Raw genomic sequence first — 18,478 nt, 5'->3', positions numbered from 1 at the left:
CAATCATGGTGTGCTGCAAACCCACAGAACCAAACAAACACACACGCTTTGTTTGCATGCTCATGCATAATACAACAATCATAATCAAATTTGCATTGGCACGCAGGTGGAGTTAGTGACAGATGGTAACATCTGCAGCAAGGCTTGACCAAAAAGACGGCTGTCAAACCTTTGTGCACACTAAAAATGCAAGTCCTCTCCGTTTTCGGCCTGCATGCAAAATGATAGGTGGTTTGGACGACCTGAACACATCATAGCACCTGGCAAACATGGCAGCGGTGGGATCATGCTGTGGGGACGCTAGAAAAGACTTGAGATTGATCAAACCCTAACCAAACAGCCAGAGCTACGCTGGAATGTTCCTGATCAAAATTAAATGCATGCCCCCCTTTTTAGACCTTTTTTGTCTGCACTTTCCTGTTACTTTCCACTTAAGCTCAACTTTTTGTTGCTCTATCACATAGAATCCAGTTTCCGTCAGCCAGAACTGGTTCAATATATTCGACATCTTTATGGAGAAGAACCGACTGGAGAATCAGAAGGACAGGATGTGTAATCATGGGAATAAAATATCGTAGGAGTGAAAAAAAAAAACATTGAAAGACTAATGTCTTGTGCCGAGCTTCTCATATCTCCCACTGGTGTTGTCAGCTTGAAGGAAAACATGATGATGTGCAGAAAACGAAATGACTAAATCGAGATGCAATCCAACTATCCCTTATTTTAAAAAGCTAAACATCTGCTTGCTTTTGCATTACACGGGCTAGAAGGTTGATTCTGGGAAATGGACACTCCTTTCTTGGTGACCTCCTTCTCAGAAGGGGTCATCAATACTTAAACACTCCTGATGCACAAACAAGTCTGACCCCCCACTTACTGCTACCGCCACGGCTGTGTGTGTAATGGGGGGCGGGGAGGGGGTTTCTTCGTTATAATTTCATGACCCTCTACGCGATGAGACACAACACGACAGCATCAATTATTCAGCCTACCTCGGTGGCAGGTCACGTGAGGGGCGGAGATCCTGGAGACGCGACGTTGTTGTCTGGCAGATTACCGTCCCGCCTCCCCTCCTCCTCACCACTACACACACAAACAGATGGATGATGCTGCACCTACTCTTGTTTTACCACCAGCAGCATTTCATTCCTACTCAGTCAAAAAGTGGCCATGCCTATCAACGGGGCTAGTCAATGAGCAACCATCTGCTTCCTGGTGCCATTAACCTTTAACCTTAAAGCAGAGTCGAACGAGCGAACTCTCAGGTGTCCTGACAATGGTGGGGAGGAAGTGGATTGGACACAGGAGATTTGGAGATTATGTAGAAGAATTTTCTCCCACTCCTCTCTGTAGAAGCCCCACACAGTTGTCAGTTGTGAACTCTGACCCTAAAAGCTCCCACATCCTTCATGAGAAGTGACGAAAACATTTCTCAGTGGCGTAGATGTGCAACAAAACTACGTCATTTAGAAGCCATGCGCCTGTCGAACTCGACACCAGGACCAGGTCGTACCATTTCGCGCTGAGCTTTGTGCGAAGTGTTGTGTGATTGGTCAGAAGTTTATTGCCTCAGACAGCAGTGTTGATATTTCTCTTCAGCTACTCTGCCTCTCCAGCAGGAGACATTAATACTTTTTGGGGAATGTCTATCTGATGCGATGATGATGTACATTTGTCACTGCTAATCTACCTCATTTGCTTTTGCCGCTCCTCTTTAAATTTCTGTGTGGTTGTTTGGTTAGACAGATCTTGGCAGATTCACCACAGCCTCCAACGATAAATAACAGCTTAAGACTTAGAAACTGTTTTGTAACCTTTTCCTGGCTGATATGTTCATGTCTTCTCAAATTTCTTTGGTTTGGAGCTGGTGTGTTGCTTTTTGAGCTCTTTTATCCTGCTGCCTGCTGTTCTATTTAAGTGACTTCTTCATTCTTAAGGTCTGTCATTAATCAAATCTGTCTTTAGCCAGTAAAATTAAACAAAAAATATGTAAGTTTATTACAGCTGAAAAGCTTTTTTCACCTTCATAAATGTATTTAATATTTGATGCAGGGAATTCTTGTCGTCTTATTAAATGTGTTTGATCTAAAATGCTAAAGTGTGACAAAATACCAAAAAGAAAAGTAAAAGAACTGCGACTCTACTCTAGTTTACATTCAGAAAAAAAGATGAGCCTTTTTAGAGCGGGTTTTTATGGAACAACCTGTTCTCCCTGTGAATAACAGAGTTTTTGGACACATTCCCAGCTTTATTCCAAAGACAAAAACAAAGGGTAAAAGCAGCCAGCTGCACTGTAATGCACAGGCTTATTGGAGAGGCTGTGCCTGTTTTTAACTATCGTGATTCCAATCATCCGATTAGGGTCTCCAGTACTTGATTTTAGCTGTTTTCCCGGTAAATCACTTCAGAATTGAGGAAATTCCTCCGAATTTGGGTTGTAGCTCCTTATCACGAGATAAATACTTGAAAAGGACATTTCCTGTTTCAATGATGAATCTGTTTGTTGCTCCTCAGCACTGCTCCCTGCGTCCTGTCCCACATTCCTCCACTCATCTCCCTCCAACATCTACACCCTGCCCTCCATTCAACCTTTTCGGGGTTTTTTTCTACCCACTTCATCTGGTTTCAACTTTTCTTCTGCGGGCATCCGAACCTCCCTGCAGAGGTTTTTTGTTTTCTCATCCTGTCTGCCCTTGTTTCGGGTTATCCGACAGTGGGAGAGACGGTGGACAGCTGATCTTTCGTCACACTCCTGTCTCTCTGTGAGCGTGCGTAGGAGTTTACATAACCCCCCACAAGAGCCCGCATCGGCTCTTGTGCCTCTTAGGTAAACACAGCAACTGCCTATCCCTCCATCCAGCAGCAGATTCAGCGGCGATAGCCCTGTTATCTGTTCAAACACTCACACTGCTTTGTATTACCAGTGTCAGCTGCACTTGATTAAATCAGGCCATGCCCAAAATCAAATAAAACCCCCTTGAGTAGGATTTTGAAGGGGAAACATTCAGACGGTGTGTTAGTATGAAATTTCTGACAGGTTTTTTTAGAAAGCGAGGGAATTTTGCTCAAACCTTTTGTCATGATGGGACCAAAATCTTTAATGTACTTCATAAGGATTTTATGTGAAATATCAAATTCCCATTTATGCTGCTAAAATTACCATAATTTTTGTAAAGCTGGTCAGCAGTTGTTTAAGTTTGCTGTGTTAATGTGATAAAATGTTCAAGATTAAATATATTGTCGTCACTATGGGTCACTTTTCCTACAGTGTATTTTTTTTAATTAGAAACCATAAGGAAGCGCCATTAACACCAGAAAAAAAGATATATAAACATATTTGTTCACCCACCCAAAATATTGAATTTGGGTGTTTCAATCACTTTTATGGCCCCAGATGTATAAAATCTAATATTTATGAAAGCTCTCAAGAGATTCCTGATGTTTGTGAAAACTATTTTTTGGATGCAAAAAATAGTTTTCCAACACGCCCAGCACAAGAAAACCTCCAAAAAAGGTGTTGAATAACTTGACCAGTCTGACTTCAACCCGCTAGAATACCTATATGGTATGAATAAGGGCCAGGAATTATCATCCAACATCAGTGTCTGACCTCGAATTTGAACTTCTGGAAGAATGCTCATAAATATGCCTTTGGTAAAGATTTTTCTAAAAAAAAAAAAGAGTTAACAGTGAGATAAGGTGGGCTGACTTCCCATGGGTTGAGAATTGGATATTACTCAACTTTATTTGTGTAGATGGGAGAATACTTTTGCTAATATAATGCATTTACTTTGAGTTTTCAAACTGTGGGAGACTGTTTGCGTTTGATCATGTTGTTCTCAGATTAAAGTGAAAGAAAAATCATGTAGGAAGCTTTTTTTAAAGGATGATGCCTTTAATCTTTAATTCAGCCGCTTGTAACTGTTGTCTCTCTCATCTCTTTCTTATTGTGCGTCGAGGCTGCGACGCAGTGTGTTTTGATGCTATATTAACAGCCGCCACGGTCAGCCACAGACAGATAGAGAGTGAATGACACTTAACAGTCACTCAGTCGGTTAAAAGGCTCTTCCTCTGCTTATCTGAGTGTGTAGGGTGGATGTGTGTGGGTTCCTGTGGTTTTCCTGTGTGGTTTCAGTTAGTAGCTGCCAACAAAAGGAAGAGGTGAGGAAGGAGGAGGTGTGAACAGACATCAACTGTGCGGTCTGGAAGGAAAAGGTTTGAAAAATGAATGAGATGACAAAGAAGTGGGGAGAGGATTTGGAAAAGGACGTGAAAAAAAAGGGAAGTTATTCACAAATATGAGCTGGGATTTCTGATTTCCAACATCACAGTCAATCCCAGGTCACTTTTCCACCCAAAACAGGAAGAAACCCAGTCACCGTGGTTACATCGTCCCTCTGAACTGGCTGCAGGACGGAAGGGAGTGTTCAAGGAGAAAACGCTGAACGTTGATGATTTTAGGTGGACGTCTCAGGAAGTGGGTTTCATTGACATCCTGCCCACCTGGAGAGACTTCCTGCGTTGGGCCGTGTCGGGTCACGTCTCCCGTGGGTTTCCTGTGCCCACCAACGTGTTGAGTTGGCACGCATGCTTACACGTCTGCATGCGTGTAAGCATGGAGGTGAAAAGGAGAGGGAAAAAAATATATATATTAAGTGGGCTTTCCCAGCCTCCCGGCACTGAACCCCTGACCTGGGAACACATCGACAGCTGGGATGCTGACACCGGATCCGTGTTTGGGTTGTCTCCGCTTTGTCCGGCCTGCCACTGTGCGTGTGAAGCCGAGCGAAACTGCGCACAGCGGGAGGGTGTCGAAGCAAGAGATGTGCATGTGTGTGTGTCTGCCGTCTCCCCTCTGACGCCGTGTTTTGTCCTCGCTTTTTCTCCACAGATCTTCCACGCCAACACAGACCCAGCCGAGGTGGTCCTGAACCGCGTCCCGCAGCCGGTTTTGGCTCGTTTTGTCCGGATCCGGCCTCAAACTTGGAAGAATGGAATTGCGCTGAGATTTGAGCTCCATGGATGCCAGATCACAGGTTAACTTCCTGACAGATCTTCCTTCATAAGACTATGTTCTATCACATTGCTAAATGGCATTACTATATGTTTTCATGATGAAGAGTTGCAAACTGTATACGATAGTGATCATTTTTAATGACATGGTGGTAGTAGTAATAATAATAATAGCCTTATTTCAATAATTTTGCGGAAAAATCTGATATTCAGACTTTTTTCTGCCTCCCACTGCTTATTGCTTTTCCAGTAAGAACAACTGTCTGGTACATCATGCAAAGTTTATTCAAAAAGAGTAAAAAAGAAATAGGATCTAACGTGTACATTTAGACTCATGCATATTCCCAGCGCCGTCTTTTGAGTATACCGAGCCTTAGGCTAATGAAAGAAAGCATTCTCTGTTGTTCCATCTGGAGGTACCACCATGTGTCGCTTTAATCTTCCGATGCCCCTCCACTTCTTCTCCATGCTCGCTTTCTGTCTCCAACCTCCCCTTCCTCTTTAAGAAAAATCTCCCATGGTTTCCAAACTCTTTTTGAAGCTTCCTCTTCGCTCCGTGAGCTCCTCCGGATCGGGAAACGAGTACTTCTCAATCATTCATGGCTCTCTGTTCGCTCTTACATCAGAAACCGTGATTCAGTTCAGCCTCAACAGCTGCTATTGAAACAGCTATTAGCTCCTACAGCATCGGTGCAACCTGCCGCATAAAGGCAGCTTCTAAATATAGGGTGGTGACCTCAAAGGAAGGTGCACCATTCAGGAATGTGCACACGTATATCTGCTCGTCCTGGGCGATTTATTCATTATTTACGTGGCTCTGCGTTTGCAGTGACATAACAGCATGAAAGTTTGATTTGTGTTCCCTTAAACCGTCAGCACAACTAACATCTCCTCCATGCTCCCATCCTCCCACCAGTTCCCTCTTTCTCTCTGTGTCTTTGTTCCTCTTCTTCAAGCTCTCAAAAGCCCCTCCATGCCGATCCGGCGCCACTGCTTTCCTCCTGTTTTTCTCTGCAGATGTCTCATCTCTACATTTTCTCCTAGTCACTTGTGCTTTTTTCCCCCATCTCTTCCTCCTATCTTTGTGTATTATGCCTTTACCTTTGCCTAATCCTTCATTTCCTCCTCACGTATATTCCCCATGCCAGTCACTTGCACAGCTATGAGTCTCATTTCCTGTATAGTGACAGAAACATCACAGTGAATGACATTAAAAGATGCTTAAATATCAGCGTGAGACGTGAATTGCATGAATGCAAAGCAGCGGTGGAGTTAATATGAGCCTTTATCTCACTAATGGGAGTCTAACTGCACGCTTAGAGTCCAGCCAGAATCTCTCCTTCTCCTATTTCCTCCGATCTGAAATCTTAAAGCTCAGCTGTCAGGAGTGCAATCTTTAACCGCTCCCTGGTGGGAATATGCGTAACTCCTCTCTTGCCTCCTGCTCCAGGCGCTCCGTGCTCAGACCTGCAGGGCTTGATGTCCGGCCTGCTCCCTGATGCCCAGATCTCGGTGTCGTCCAGCAGGGACATGATGTGGAATCCCAGCACTGCTCGGCTTGTGGCAAGTCGTTCAGGCTGGTTCCCCGCACCTACGCAGCCCCTGGCTGGAGAGGAGTGGCTCCAGGTATGAGATTATGTCCTAGTCACTGTGCATTTGGACTGATGGACTTCTAAAAATACCTTGCAAAGACATTCACAGCCCTTGATTATACGTTTGCCACAATTTATTTTGTCCATATGAGAGTTCGACTGTACATTCACACCTTCCCAAATTAAACGAACATTCTAGACAAATGAACTAGAGTTCAATTAAAGCAAACTGAACAGGTGTAGTGGAAATGGATCCTAAGTACAAGGGGTAAAGCCACTCTACATTCCTTACACAAGTAACCTGAAACTCCAAGTAACAGTTCAATAACGACCTAAACCTGGGCTGTTTTCTATGAATGTTGTCTAAATCTCATTCCTCATTCCAGGTGGACCTTGGTGTTCCCAAGATCGTCCGTGGAGTCATTACCCAGGGAGCGCGGGGAGGAGACTCAGGAAGTGGATCTGCCACAGACAGCCGCGCGTTTGTCAGGAAATACAAAGTCGCACACAGCCTGGATGGAAAAGAGTGGAACTTCATCATGGATGTAAAGACCAGCCAACCTAAGGTGGGTGAAGCTAATGAAAGATCATCCTCTGAGGTGCCCATTTGCCTGTGAGCTCAGTGATAATATTTTGTGCAGTTATTTGAGGGGAACACGCAATACGACACTCCGGAGCTGCGTCATTTTGAGGAGACGGTGGCGCAGTACATCAGGCTGTATCCAGAGAGGTGGTCCCCGGGAGGGATTGGGATGAGAGTGGAGATCCTTGGATGTGACCTTCCAGGTAGGATGTCTTTCTGCTTTTATTCTCCCCCCATTATTTCCTGCCTGCAGGATTCAGTGGCGAATTATTTGCTGAATTGAAATTATCCAGGCAGGACTGAATGGACCCTGAGTAAGGTGGCTCAGGCTCACATTAGATATGCATGAGAGTCATTAGAGGCTGCCTGGGGTGAGGAGAGGCAGTTTTTTGATTTTTTTTTTTTTTTTAATCGTTTCACCTGAAGAAGAGTTCAGTTCCTCTCCAAGCGCAATACTCAGCAGGGATCTGTACAAGGTTTGGTTTACAGGAATGCATCTCCAGCAAGTGAGAGCGCCGGTTTGTTCACTTTCCAGCATGGTCTGTTGGCCAGATGTGATCTTTGTGCTCCTTCAGAGACAAACACACTCTCACTGACATACACACACACACGGTCTGTTACTGTTTACCACTCCCTCTGCTGCGCCTGAACAGGGCGGCCGTGTAGCTCGACACGCACAGGGCCACATATTTACCAAACAACCCGCCGAACAACAACCGGGTCCATATGTGTTGATTGGAATTGAAGGTGCTTTTCATCATTAGGTCTGTTTGTAGCTTTCCATTTCCTTTATCTGTTTGGGCAGTGAAGATTTATCACCACGCAAAGATCCGTGATTAGTTTCCTCCAAGAACTTCTGCGCTAATTCTGCTGTGGCTTGAATTTTGTCACACGTTATCACAATCTTCTCTGTGTTTTATCTGTATTTTATGTGACATGCCGCAGCAGACGTGTGAAAGTATGTGCTCTGGTTAGATGTGGCCAAAATTAAACTTTTCAATGTGTATCCTATATTGTGTTGGGGGAATTAATAAGATTTGTTGTCCTGAACTCTGAAACATGGCAACAACATATGTGGAAAACTGCACAGTCTGACATTACCGATCTATTTTAATGCAATTCAACAGAAACAATTTAAAATAGACAGCATGAATTGTAAAGACCCAAAACCTTCGTTAACAAACTGTAAGGCTATTTTGTCCAGTGATACATAAGGGGTCGTCACTGATCAGATGGCCGCCCTAAAACAATATTTCAAGCATGCTGATTGGTCGAACTGCTAAAGACATAATTTGATATGTGGAATATTCTCAGATGTTCTCTGTGAACTCTTTTCCAGGGTTCCATCCATGTCCGATACTTTCTCTAATTTACAATTATGTGCTATTTTGTGTTGGTTTATCTCATAAAATCCTAATAAATTACATTAAGGTTTATGGTTGTGACTGCGGTGAATGCTGCAAGAAACTGTACCTCCATCGACCTCCTGAAGTCTTGCGAAACACAGGAAACAATATGTTTTACATTAACTGCTGACTGACGAGTGAAGAAAACACCGGGCCTGAGCGCATTAAATCAACAAACAGCAACCAGAAAGATGGAAGCGAAATGAAATGAACACTTTGATACAGAGGACTGAATTCACGAGAAAGGCTTTGGTCAAATGTGGCACGCAGAAACTTTGCTAACAGTCGCACATTGTTCACACACCACCACCTACTCAGCTGGGATAACGGGCCGCTGCCGACATCCTGTGAATCATTCAGTTCAGACCGCTCAGTGATGTCTTCACTCTACTTATTTATATGATTCAGGCTGATGAAACAAACATATTTCTCCCTCCATGCATGTTTTAGCATATCAGCAGCGACCACCAGTCAGGCAGGATGAGCTGCCTCTCCCTCGTCTCTGCACATGGTTTCAGTTCTTTCCTTTCCCAGCCTGGGGCCCGGTGCGTGGGTCTGTAAATGTTTTTGTTCTCTTTTGGTTACCATGCCTCGCCAGTTTCCCTCTCTTTCCCCTCATTCTCCTGTTGCTCATCATTGCGCACACCTTTTTTTTTTTTTTTTTACCATATTCCCGCACTGCTGCCTCATACACGGTGTTTCTGCTATACAAGTAGTTTTGTATTTTTTTGTTTGCATACTCCTTGAATTAAATATTTATACCTTCAGGAGTGGAATCCTTGCGGATCTGTAAAGAATGTAGGTAGATAATCTCGATGCTTTATCCAGAGTAGGAGACCTCACACGTTCATGTACACACCTATAATTTAAACCTCCGGTACCTAGATTCGTGCTTCTGTTTGTCGTTAAAATCCCAGTAAATACAGCAAAGCTCAAGGGGCTAGGAAAATTTCCTTTAATTAGTATTTATGTGATGAGGCCCAAAACATTTCAGAAAAAGCAATAAAACTAAAAGCACAAGATTCAGGTCTGCCTCTTTGTCTCCATGTTACTTCAAAGAATAAAACAACGGATTTATTTCATGACATCAGAAGAAAGACTTAAAGACACTCAGGGAAACCCTAAAGCTTTTAAGAAAAGAGGAAAATAAGGCTTTATGTCTATTTGGTGGAGCTATTTGGAGTGAAAAAGATTTGGATTCCTTGACTTCCAAGACTTGGTTCCATGCAACATAATCAGCGAATCAGGATTTCCATGGTGACTAGATGTCATACAAGGAGGAAGATGTGGTCAATATGCTCCATTTTGACCTGCTGACCAATGAGAAGCAAGGAACAAGACGTTTGTTGTCGACATGAACCGATCCAACTTATTCATTGGCAAAGACTGATTTCCTGCTTTCTCTGAGGTTTGAGGGTCCATTATTTATTGGTCCATCCATCCATCCATCCATCCATCCATCCATCTATCTCCTTCCTTCCTTCCATCCATTCATTGAACGCCATTGTGAATTGGGTGGGGCAGTATTTTAGTGATTAAGCACTAATCTTACTTATTTTTAAAAAGCAAAGCCTGAAAGATAAAGTTACTTAAAAACTTATTTAATTCCTTGTTTACATCAAACAAACATGTTCATTTGAGAGAATTTTGATTAAATATTCAGTTACTAAAAATTAACCTGACCCTTTTTACTTCCTGCCAGACAGAGAAAGTTTTTTTTTCTCAAAAGGAGGGACTTAATCTTTTGAGAATGACTGGTTTAGAGTAAGCAGTGGTTTAGTAGTAGGATGTACTTCTGAAGTGACAGAAACACAAGAATGCACTGTACTAAAACATGGAGGGATAAACCACTAAGGCTCACCCCTACTTCTTTTTCCCATTTCGTTCCTCTGGGACAGGAATGTGTGTCCATTTATCAGCGTGTGACTGCGCCTGGGAGTGCCAGGGAGAGATTTACAGAAAGGCTTTCTACATAATTGAGGATTTTTTTTCCCTCCTTCCTCCTGTCTCTGACATATTGCTGAGTCAGATTCTTTGGGAGTGAGCTATGTCTTTCATTGCTGGACCTCACCACCTCCCTATGAGTGAGCGAGAAAGAAAAGGTTTAGGTGTAAAACCAGAGAGAAATCTTGGCATGCTTGCTTGCATGACTTTGCGCTATCTGTGTCGGCTGCTCCCAAGAGTTCGGAGCCGCGTCCTGCAGCATGATGATGACTTGCATCACCACCTGCAGCTGCAGACGTGTTATGTCAGCCGGCGCTCTGCCGCAGAGGGACTTTTCCCGCATTATTAGGCCTCTCCACCGTGGCGCACTTGGACACAATGAGCACAGTGCTCGAGGCAAGGGAGGTAGGTCGTATACGTTAGCACACATTCTGTCTTTCTCCGTGCGCACGAATGCACAAGTCAGTCGCGTTGGCCTCGACGCTGCTGTCACACGCTGGAAAGGTCAGCCCATTTACACCGTGACAGGGCCTGACCTTTGAAAGCACCAAGTTCTTGGGAATTTTAATGGACTCAACCAAAAGTGCATATGTGTGTGTGTGTGTGTGTGTGTGTGTGTGTGTGTTTGCATTCAGCTGTGCACACAGGTAACACAGGTGTTGGCTCTTGGTTTATTTTAACACCTTGTCCTGAGATTGAACTCAAAGGTCAAAGTGGAATAAAAAGGCAAATAGGCGACGGAGAGAGGCTTGTTGGGAAGAGGTCTGCTTTTCCTTGCCTTTACCTTCCCGGCAGTGATAAGCGTCTCATTAGGTGGAAAATGACTGGCATAAAGGACATGACATTAACGCTGGGTTAATGTCAGAAGCCGTCGCCAGCTGTGGCCGACCCCTTTCATGTGTGCCATTTCTCCAGCTGGGCCGGCGTTCCACTCATTTTCCAAGCCGATCAGTTGTCTATCACATTGTGTTTGCTTTCCGCAGCCTTTAAACGGTAGTCACAAGGAGAGATGAAAAATTCCCAGCAGGACCCTGGAGTAGCGGCACTAACAGGCATTCGGAGCGGTAAATTTTCGCGACTCCGCTTCCCCTCACGTTGTTCCGTGCGCCGGTTTTCCCTTTGAAAGCGTCTCACATGAGCTCATTGGGCATCCAGGCCTCGGAGTTGTTTGGGTCGTCTTAAGTGAGACAAAGCCGGGAAAGCTGACAAAGGAGTATGAAATGTGATATGCTGAAGAATCGGCTTTGTATAGTCAAAAGATGTTTTTGCTTTTGCGAAAGCGATGCTTAAAAACGGTGTGAATATGTTTGTAATCGTTTCGTGCTGCAGATATTGGAGGAGAAAAGCTCTTGCACAATTTGCTCACATGATAAATGTGAAGCTTTGTTTGAGACCTGACCCAAACTTCTGTGTTTGCACCAAGGTTGACCCATCTGCTCCTAATAACACTCCCACTTCACATTCCGGCTGCAGCCTGCTCCACATGTGTGTTTGCGTACATATCTCAGTTTTTCTTAATGCGCAAACTGTGCCTTTTTTATGACTTGACGGCTAAAAATCAGATATGCTTTCTTTTACTTGATGCTATTGGAAAATAACTATCTGACAATGCTTTAAAACGTCTTTAACACCAGGTACAGTTCAGTGAAAAACAATTTCTTCTGTTTTTACTTTTGTTGTCACACTTAATTGATTCTGATCTTCTAAATACGTTCAGTATCAGACAAAAATAACCATAAACAAATTAAATTAAAAAACAACTTTTTTCAGTTTCATTCATTCAGGGGGAAAAAACAACATCTGAACCAACCTGACCCTATGTAAGAGCTTGAATTATCTGTGATTTAAAGAGTTTGTATGTTCAACTATGAAACCCAGGTGTCATTATTGCAAGGCATTACTTTAAAACAACATGCCTAGCAACATGGAGGCTGACAATTCCCAAAAAGCAACAAATCAAACTTAAGAAAAGTTGGAAAGCAAAGCTTTAGGGCTTCAGAAAATCACAGAGAGTCATTATTCACAAACTGAGAAATCATGGAACAATGGTGAATCTTCCCAGGTTAGGCCAACCAATCATGATTACTTCAAAAGTGCATCAATGAATCATCTAGGAGGTCATCAAAGAACGCAGAACAACATTTCATCGCTGCAGAACTCTGTTTCCTTTAAGGGCATTATTCATGATACAACTAAAAGACACTGTTAGGGGAGAAAATTACATACAATTCTGCAAAAAAAGAGTGAACCAAAATCATTCCACAACAATGTAAAAACTCCAGTTTTCAGAAACACCTAGATTTAGGGTTAGGTGGCCATTTTTCCTCAAGGAATTAAATAACTTCTTTCTTATCAAGTTATCTTTGTCTGAAACATTTAAGATATAAAAATACTTTTATATAAAAATATAAAAGTATTAAGTAAAAATATAAAAATGAAACTGTGACCTCACAGTGAGAACAACATACTCTTTCCCGAAGCAGCAAAACACTGTGAAATCCACACCTTTGATCCCAATATACACTCACTATTCATAACACGAACAAACAGAAAGCAACACATGGGTGAGCATGAGGCATCAAGAGATGGTGGTCCCCATATTACATATTTTTACTGTTATAGACGCGTCTAATGCATGAAAATCTTTAAAAGAAGCATCACACTTATTTCAAAAACGTGACAGGACATGATGTCCGTCTTCATTTCCTAGACCCACATGTTTTTCAATATGCCAGCATATGTGGCAATGCAGGAAACGGCGTGAGAGTAGTTTTACATTTCTCTGTTCCTGCCGGGAGTTTTTTGTCCAAATGCATGGAAGTTATGAAAATAAAAGACTTGCTCACACACACACACACACGCCCACATCTGAAGACAACAGAGTGGTGGTTTGAGTATCTGTTTATATATGTGCGTGCTGGAGCCATGCTGAAAGCCAGAGATTGGTCTCGGAGTGTGATCATCCCATCCAAGGTCGAGGGGAGTTAGTTAGACACATCCATCCATCAGCTTTAGTGTCAGACATGTGTGTCTGTGTGTGTATGCGTTTTTTGGCCAGTATGCGTCTTAGACGGATACCGACATCTAAGCTCGTAGACAAAACATGACAGGGGCCCTCTTGGGTGTTTGAGGGGCTTTCTGTCCTTTCATGCCTCTGGCAGGAGACAAAAGCATGAGCAGTTTTCAGTTTAGGCTCTTAGTTAAAGCATTTGCTGAAATTACTGTTTAGAGCTGCTTTAAAGCAGATATTTACAGCACTTTAAACTTAAACAGTGTTTTAAACTGTTACTGCTCTGACTGTAAACATGGGCACGTTTTGGTGACTGCCTGTTTTCCTGTTGCAAATTTCAAACTTATGAGCATCAACAATCATTTGTATGTTCTGTTATCTTCTCCATTTTGAAGAGTTCATGCGATAAATTGGCCTTTGTGTCACCATGCACTCTCATAGTGATAGTATTGTTATTGCGTTGCAATGCTTTTAGTAGTTAGCAAGATCAGTGACCACAGGGTTTTTCAAGTCTGAGTTCTGAATTTTCAGATTAGAAAAATGTTTAGATCATTCCTGTACCTAACCATCCTGACCCGAGACATGGTTTGTGTTTTTCTGCAGAAATCAGCACTCCAACTGCGACTACAACTACGACTACGACTCCTACCCCAGAAACCACCACAGTCCCCAACACGACTACAGGTAAAAGCACCCCACCTTGGATCATTTGTCGTTTAAGGAGGCTTGATTCAATGGTAATAAAGCTAATTTCACATTCACCCTACTCTGTTCTTACATTTTTTCTTCTCTACTCACTGTTTCAACAGCAGCCACCCCTCCTTCATCTCTTGGCATGTGTGACTTTGACCACGACCTGTGCGGATGGACACAGGACCCCGGCGCCTCACTGCTCTGGTCGAGGCGGAAACAATGTGAGTGGCCCCCCATGTTAACAAAAGGATGCAATTTTGTGAATGAATGAGGGCAACAAAGTGAAATTATAAGAGTCTGAGAGTACTTTATATGGAAAAGAGTGGAAAAGAGAAATGCGCCAACGGTGGATCTAATTTTTCATTTAGCGCATTAGCTATCTTTGACAACATTTAATGCACTTAGATTCAGATCAACTCTAAATGCTAATTTACTTGGCTATTTTGTAATAATACCATCCAGCTGGATGGTAAGATTAATGAAAAGAGCAACTTGTAAGTGCAAGCGTGAGATTATAACATTGCCACCATATAATTAGAAAGAATTAAACAGTTGCCTTAACATGACTACATACTGTATATATGCAATATGCATTAAATTATCTCAAATAGCACATCAACCAAAACTAATCTGCTCCTGACTTTCCTACAGTTCAGCATTTCAAGTTGTTCTTTTAAAATGTACAATTTAGAATCTATTTGTTTTCAGCTGTATCTATTATATTTTTTGGGACACGTTTCTATGAAAGTGGACATTAAACAGTACAACTTTGACTGGGAATAAGCACAAAAGCCCCTTTAACTTAATTAAGTTTCACATCGACAAAATAAACTCTTACTTACATTTGTTTGAAGTACCCATGAAATATCATATTTATATTGTTTGTGAAGCTTTACAACAATTAAAACTATGTCATTATGTCAGCCAGATATCGGTCATACTGATAATGACGACCCTAAGATTGGTGCAATTAAGACATTTTTTCTTATCTATTTAAAGGCTTTCTCATTTCTTATTGCCAGTTGTAGTGTAAATGGCTACAGTTAGTGTTATTTCACCCTCCATATTTATTAGGCCGTCTAACTGAATGCATGGTTCATAAAAGAAAAGCATAACACCCACTGTTTTATGTTCCATCTTGTAATTCACCCCCTTTGGACTCTCTGACTGGTTAGCTAAATGACTCAGATTTCGCCTGCAGAGACTCGAGGGCTGAATGAATTTAGAAAACATGGCACCCCTAAAATGCATTTCAGTGTTTGATGATTTTCTACATCATCTGAGAGCCTTTATGCATGCCGCTGCAGGGAGGATTTTATTTCTGTGGAGAAAATAGCACAAGCACAAATGCATTAAGTTTATCAACTTCCGCGGGTCCAGACAAGATGCCGTTTTCCACAATTAAATGGAGTCATTTTCCCACTGCGTCTTCATTGAGTCGCTTTTTCAATTTGATTAAAATAATTTTCTTAAATTGAAACCAGTCTAATTTAGCGGCAGCATTGTCTGCCAGCCGTGCTGCTCGCCAAGGGTGTTGAAATGAAAATGAAGCGGGGGAATCAGAGGGAAACAGACGCCGCGGATGTGTCAGGCATGTATATACATCCTCATATGTGACAAACAGGCTTACGGTGTCAAAAAGCTCCACAGGAAGAGGTTAGGACCCAGTAGCTGTAATTAAAGTCCGAAGAAGAGCAATCATTCCCAACTGTTACGTTAGCCCCACCTTTCATGATGCTGTGGAGAGTTGCATCTATTCAGTCATTCCCTGCAGAAGTGAAATTCTTCCTAATGCATGAGCAATAATCAAATGTGTGGCGTTTAGCATGATATTCAAAGCTACAGAAGAGGATTCCCTCTGGGATCAGGAAGGATACGGCACCAGCCGTATATATATATAGATATATATATAGATATATATATATATTTTTTTACCTTCTGAAACACCTCACCACAGCTGAATAACTATTTTGACCTTGTATGCTCAATTTTCAAATTAATATTTACACAATCTCCTGTGTAGTATTCATGAGATTCTCACAGCCGCTGTCCTTTTTTAGAGACATGTAGATATGACATCTTTTTATTAGATTTTATCATCTTAGTAGCCTTTATAAGCTCCTAAAATTCTTTAATTTGACTTGCTAAAAACTTTCGCAATTAACTTTTTCAGCATCTTGCTGAAAGGACTTTAAGCTGCCGTATTGTACATTTTTGAAATATTAACCTTTTAAAAACCTGATCTATCTTGATACCAGTAACAATCCTATGCCTAATCCCGCCGCTCCTGAAGCGTGATCTGTTTGGCTTCAACAGAGGGCTTCAAAGCGGCTTCTTTCATCACAGCCGGATCACGAAGGGTTGCATAGATTAAGCCAGGTTGCGCCTTTTATGTTTGAAGTATCATTTCCAGCCATTCTGACACGCCATACACGCCTTTGATTTTCCTCCTAATGTCAAAGGTCAGAAATCTCAGCCAGAACAGGATCATTATTTCACCACTATCAAATCACTGTTTAATCCTCTGCAGGGCTCGTTTTTCCCTTGTGACCTCGAAGCCACAAACTTGTCACCTCTTGACCTCAGACGTGAAACCAGTAATAAAGCCAGAATTAGCCACCATGGACTTATAAGATTATTTTTGGCTTTAGATGCTTTCCTGATGAAAATGTGACAACTAAGCTCCACAAATTCACTCGTTGTTTGCCTCCTGTGGCAGCAGAAAAATAGTGAAATAGATTATTAATACTCTGTGGTTTGTAGGTCTGATTAGCACGCCACTTTCCACCAGGTCTGTAAAAGCAGCAGGATAGCAATGGGTCACTGTGACAGCAGTGGATAAGTTGGTTAAATAAGTGAAATCCAACAAATTTTCGGTCTAAAGTCACCAGTTTACACTGGATTATATGCAAGGGTTTCAGAGTAAAGTGGATGCATGCTAACGTTTTTAGGTTTTATTTGTAAAAAATAAAAAATGTTTAGAACTAGCTATTATTTCACTGTCACCAAAAATGTAAAAGAAAAAAAAGAGTTCATTTTTTTGTAGAAAACTTTAGATTAATAATGCTGTAATGCTAAAAGGAGTTACAACAGGGGGTAGGGAGGAATTGATGTAAGAGGTTTCAGATCCTTTGTAGAGCTCTAAATATTCTTCAAATTCAGCGAAGACTGCACTCAAACACAATCATTCCTGAGTCGTGAAGGGCCATGGGAGATACTGTCACAGTCACAGTGTGGAAAGTGTCACAGACAGGCGACTCTGACCGTATGGCGGGCAGAGGGGGGGGCGGGCCTGTCAGATTCGAGACAGATTTGTTCCCCCCAGATACAGCTTGTGTGATCCGACGTAAAACCCACACAGCCACTGAGGAAAAGGTCCAGTCCGAATCAGTGGAGTCACTCTCCAACCTGAGCTTGGTTGCACCGCTGAATAATACAGGCTATTAGTCTCTGCTGTGCAGGAAACAGTGGAAACTAACACATTCAGACAGATCCTATAATCTGCTGTTATGCTCGTGATTCTTTTTCTGGCCCTGAAGGACTCCTGCAGCATATACACAGTTGTTTGTGATGAAGCAGGTGATTTAATGTGCAGATTGTTGATGCTGGACATTTTCCCACCGGGCCCACTTAGGAAATTCTTCACAGAGTCACTCTCTCTCACACTCGCGTTCGCATTCAATCTCTTTCTCATACAGTCGGCTCGCTTGTCTTTCACAATGCAGTTCGTGCCGGCGTCGAATTTGCAAACTAAACATCCTCTGGTGTAAACAAATGGAGTGCCGTGCTTTTTGTCAAGACCTTTTTTTTTAGTAGCTAAAGGAGTTACCTGAGAGGGGAATGAAGAGGAATGGGCCGTGATACTTCACATATGAATGGCCCTCTTGTTAGGACCTATTCTTCGGTGTGTTTATATTTGTCATATCCCTATTGTTCCGTGCGACCATTGTGCAGCAGGGATCCCGTTCCTGTTAGCAATCAGTGATTAGCTCCGTTTTTTTTTGTTCAAGGGTCAGGTTGGAAATGAACACAACCTCCAGCCTCACACAACTCTGGCATAAACTATACAGCCAATCAGATTAGAGATTAGAGTTAAAATACTTAAACACAGCTTCTTGCAAAAGTAAACAAACCGGGCTGGGCGATAAGGTTTAAAAATACGATTTTTCATACCAGATCCGATTATGATTATTTCTTGTTTCTCACTTTCTTTCCCAATTACAAATGACAGAAAGAG

General features: G+C 42.3%; 1 protein-coding gene across 2 annotated transcripts in view; it reads left to right on the top strand.

Moving 5' to 3' along the window:
* The window catches only part of nrp2 (neuropilin 2), a 68,177-nt gene that overhangs the window by 37,056 nt on the left and 12,643 nt on the right, over positions 1–18,478 (top strand). For both annotated transcript variants that reach the window (XM_023329461.1, XM_005807991.2), the window contains exons 8-13: positions 4,892–5,036; positions 6,464–6,639; positions 6,992–7,171; positions 7,247–7,391; positions 14,152–14,232; positions 14,358–14,462. In XM_023329461.1, coding sequence (XP_023185229.1) covers positions 4,892–5,036; positions 6,464–6,639; positions 6,992–7,171; positions 7,247–7,391; positions 14,152–14,232; positions 14,358–14,462 — 832 coding nt within the window. The remainder of the gene's footprint in view (positions 1–4,891; positions 5,037–6,463; positions 6,640–6,991; positions 7,172–7,246; positions 7,392–14,151; positions 14,233–14,357; positions 14,463–18,478) is intronic.

This window comes from Xiphophorus maculatus, chromosome 24 (assembly GCF_002775205.1).
Source record: "Xiphophorus maculatus strain JP 163 A chromosome 24, X_maculatus-5.0-male, whole genome shotgun sequence".
In the NCBI taxonomy this organism is placed as follows: Eukaryota; Metazoa; Chordata; class Actinopteri; order Cyprinodontiformes; family Poeciliidae; genus Xiphophorus; species Xiphophorus maculatus.
The sequence above is the reverse complement of the archived record's forward strand: the minus strand, read 5'-3'. Positions and strand labels throughout refer to the sequence as shown.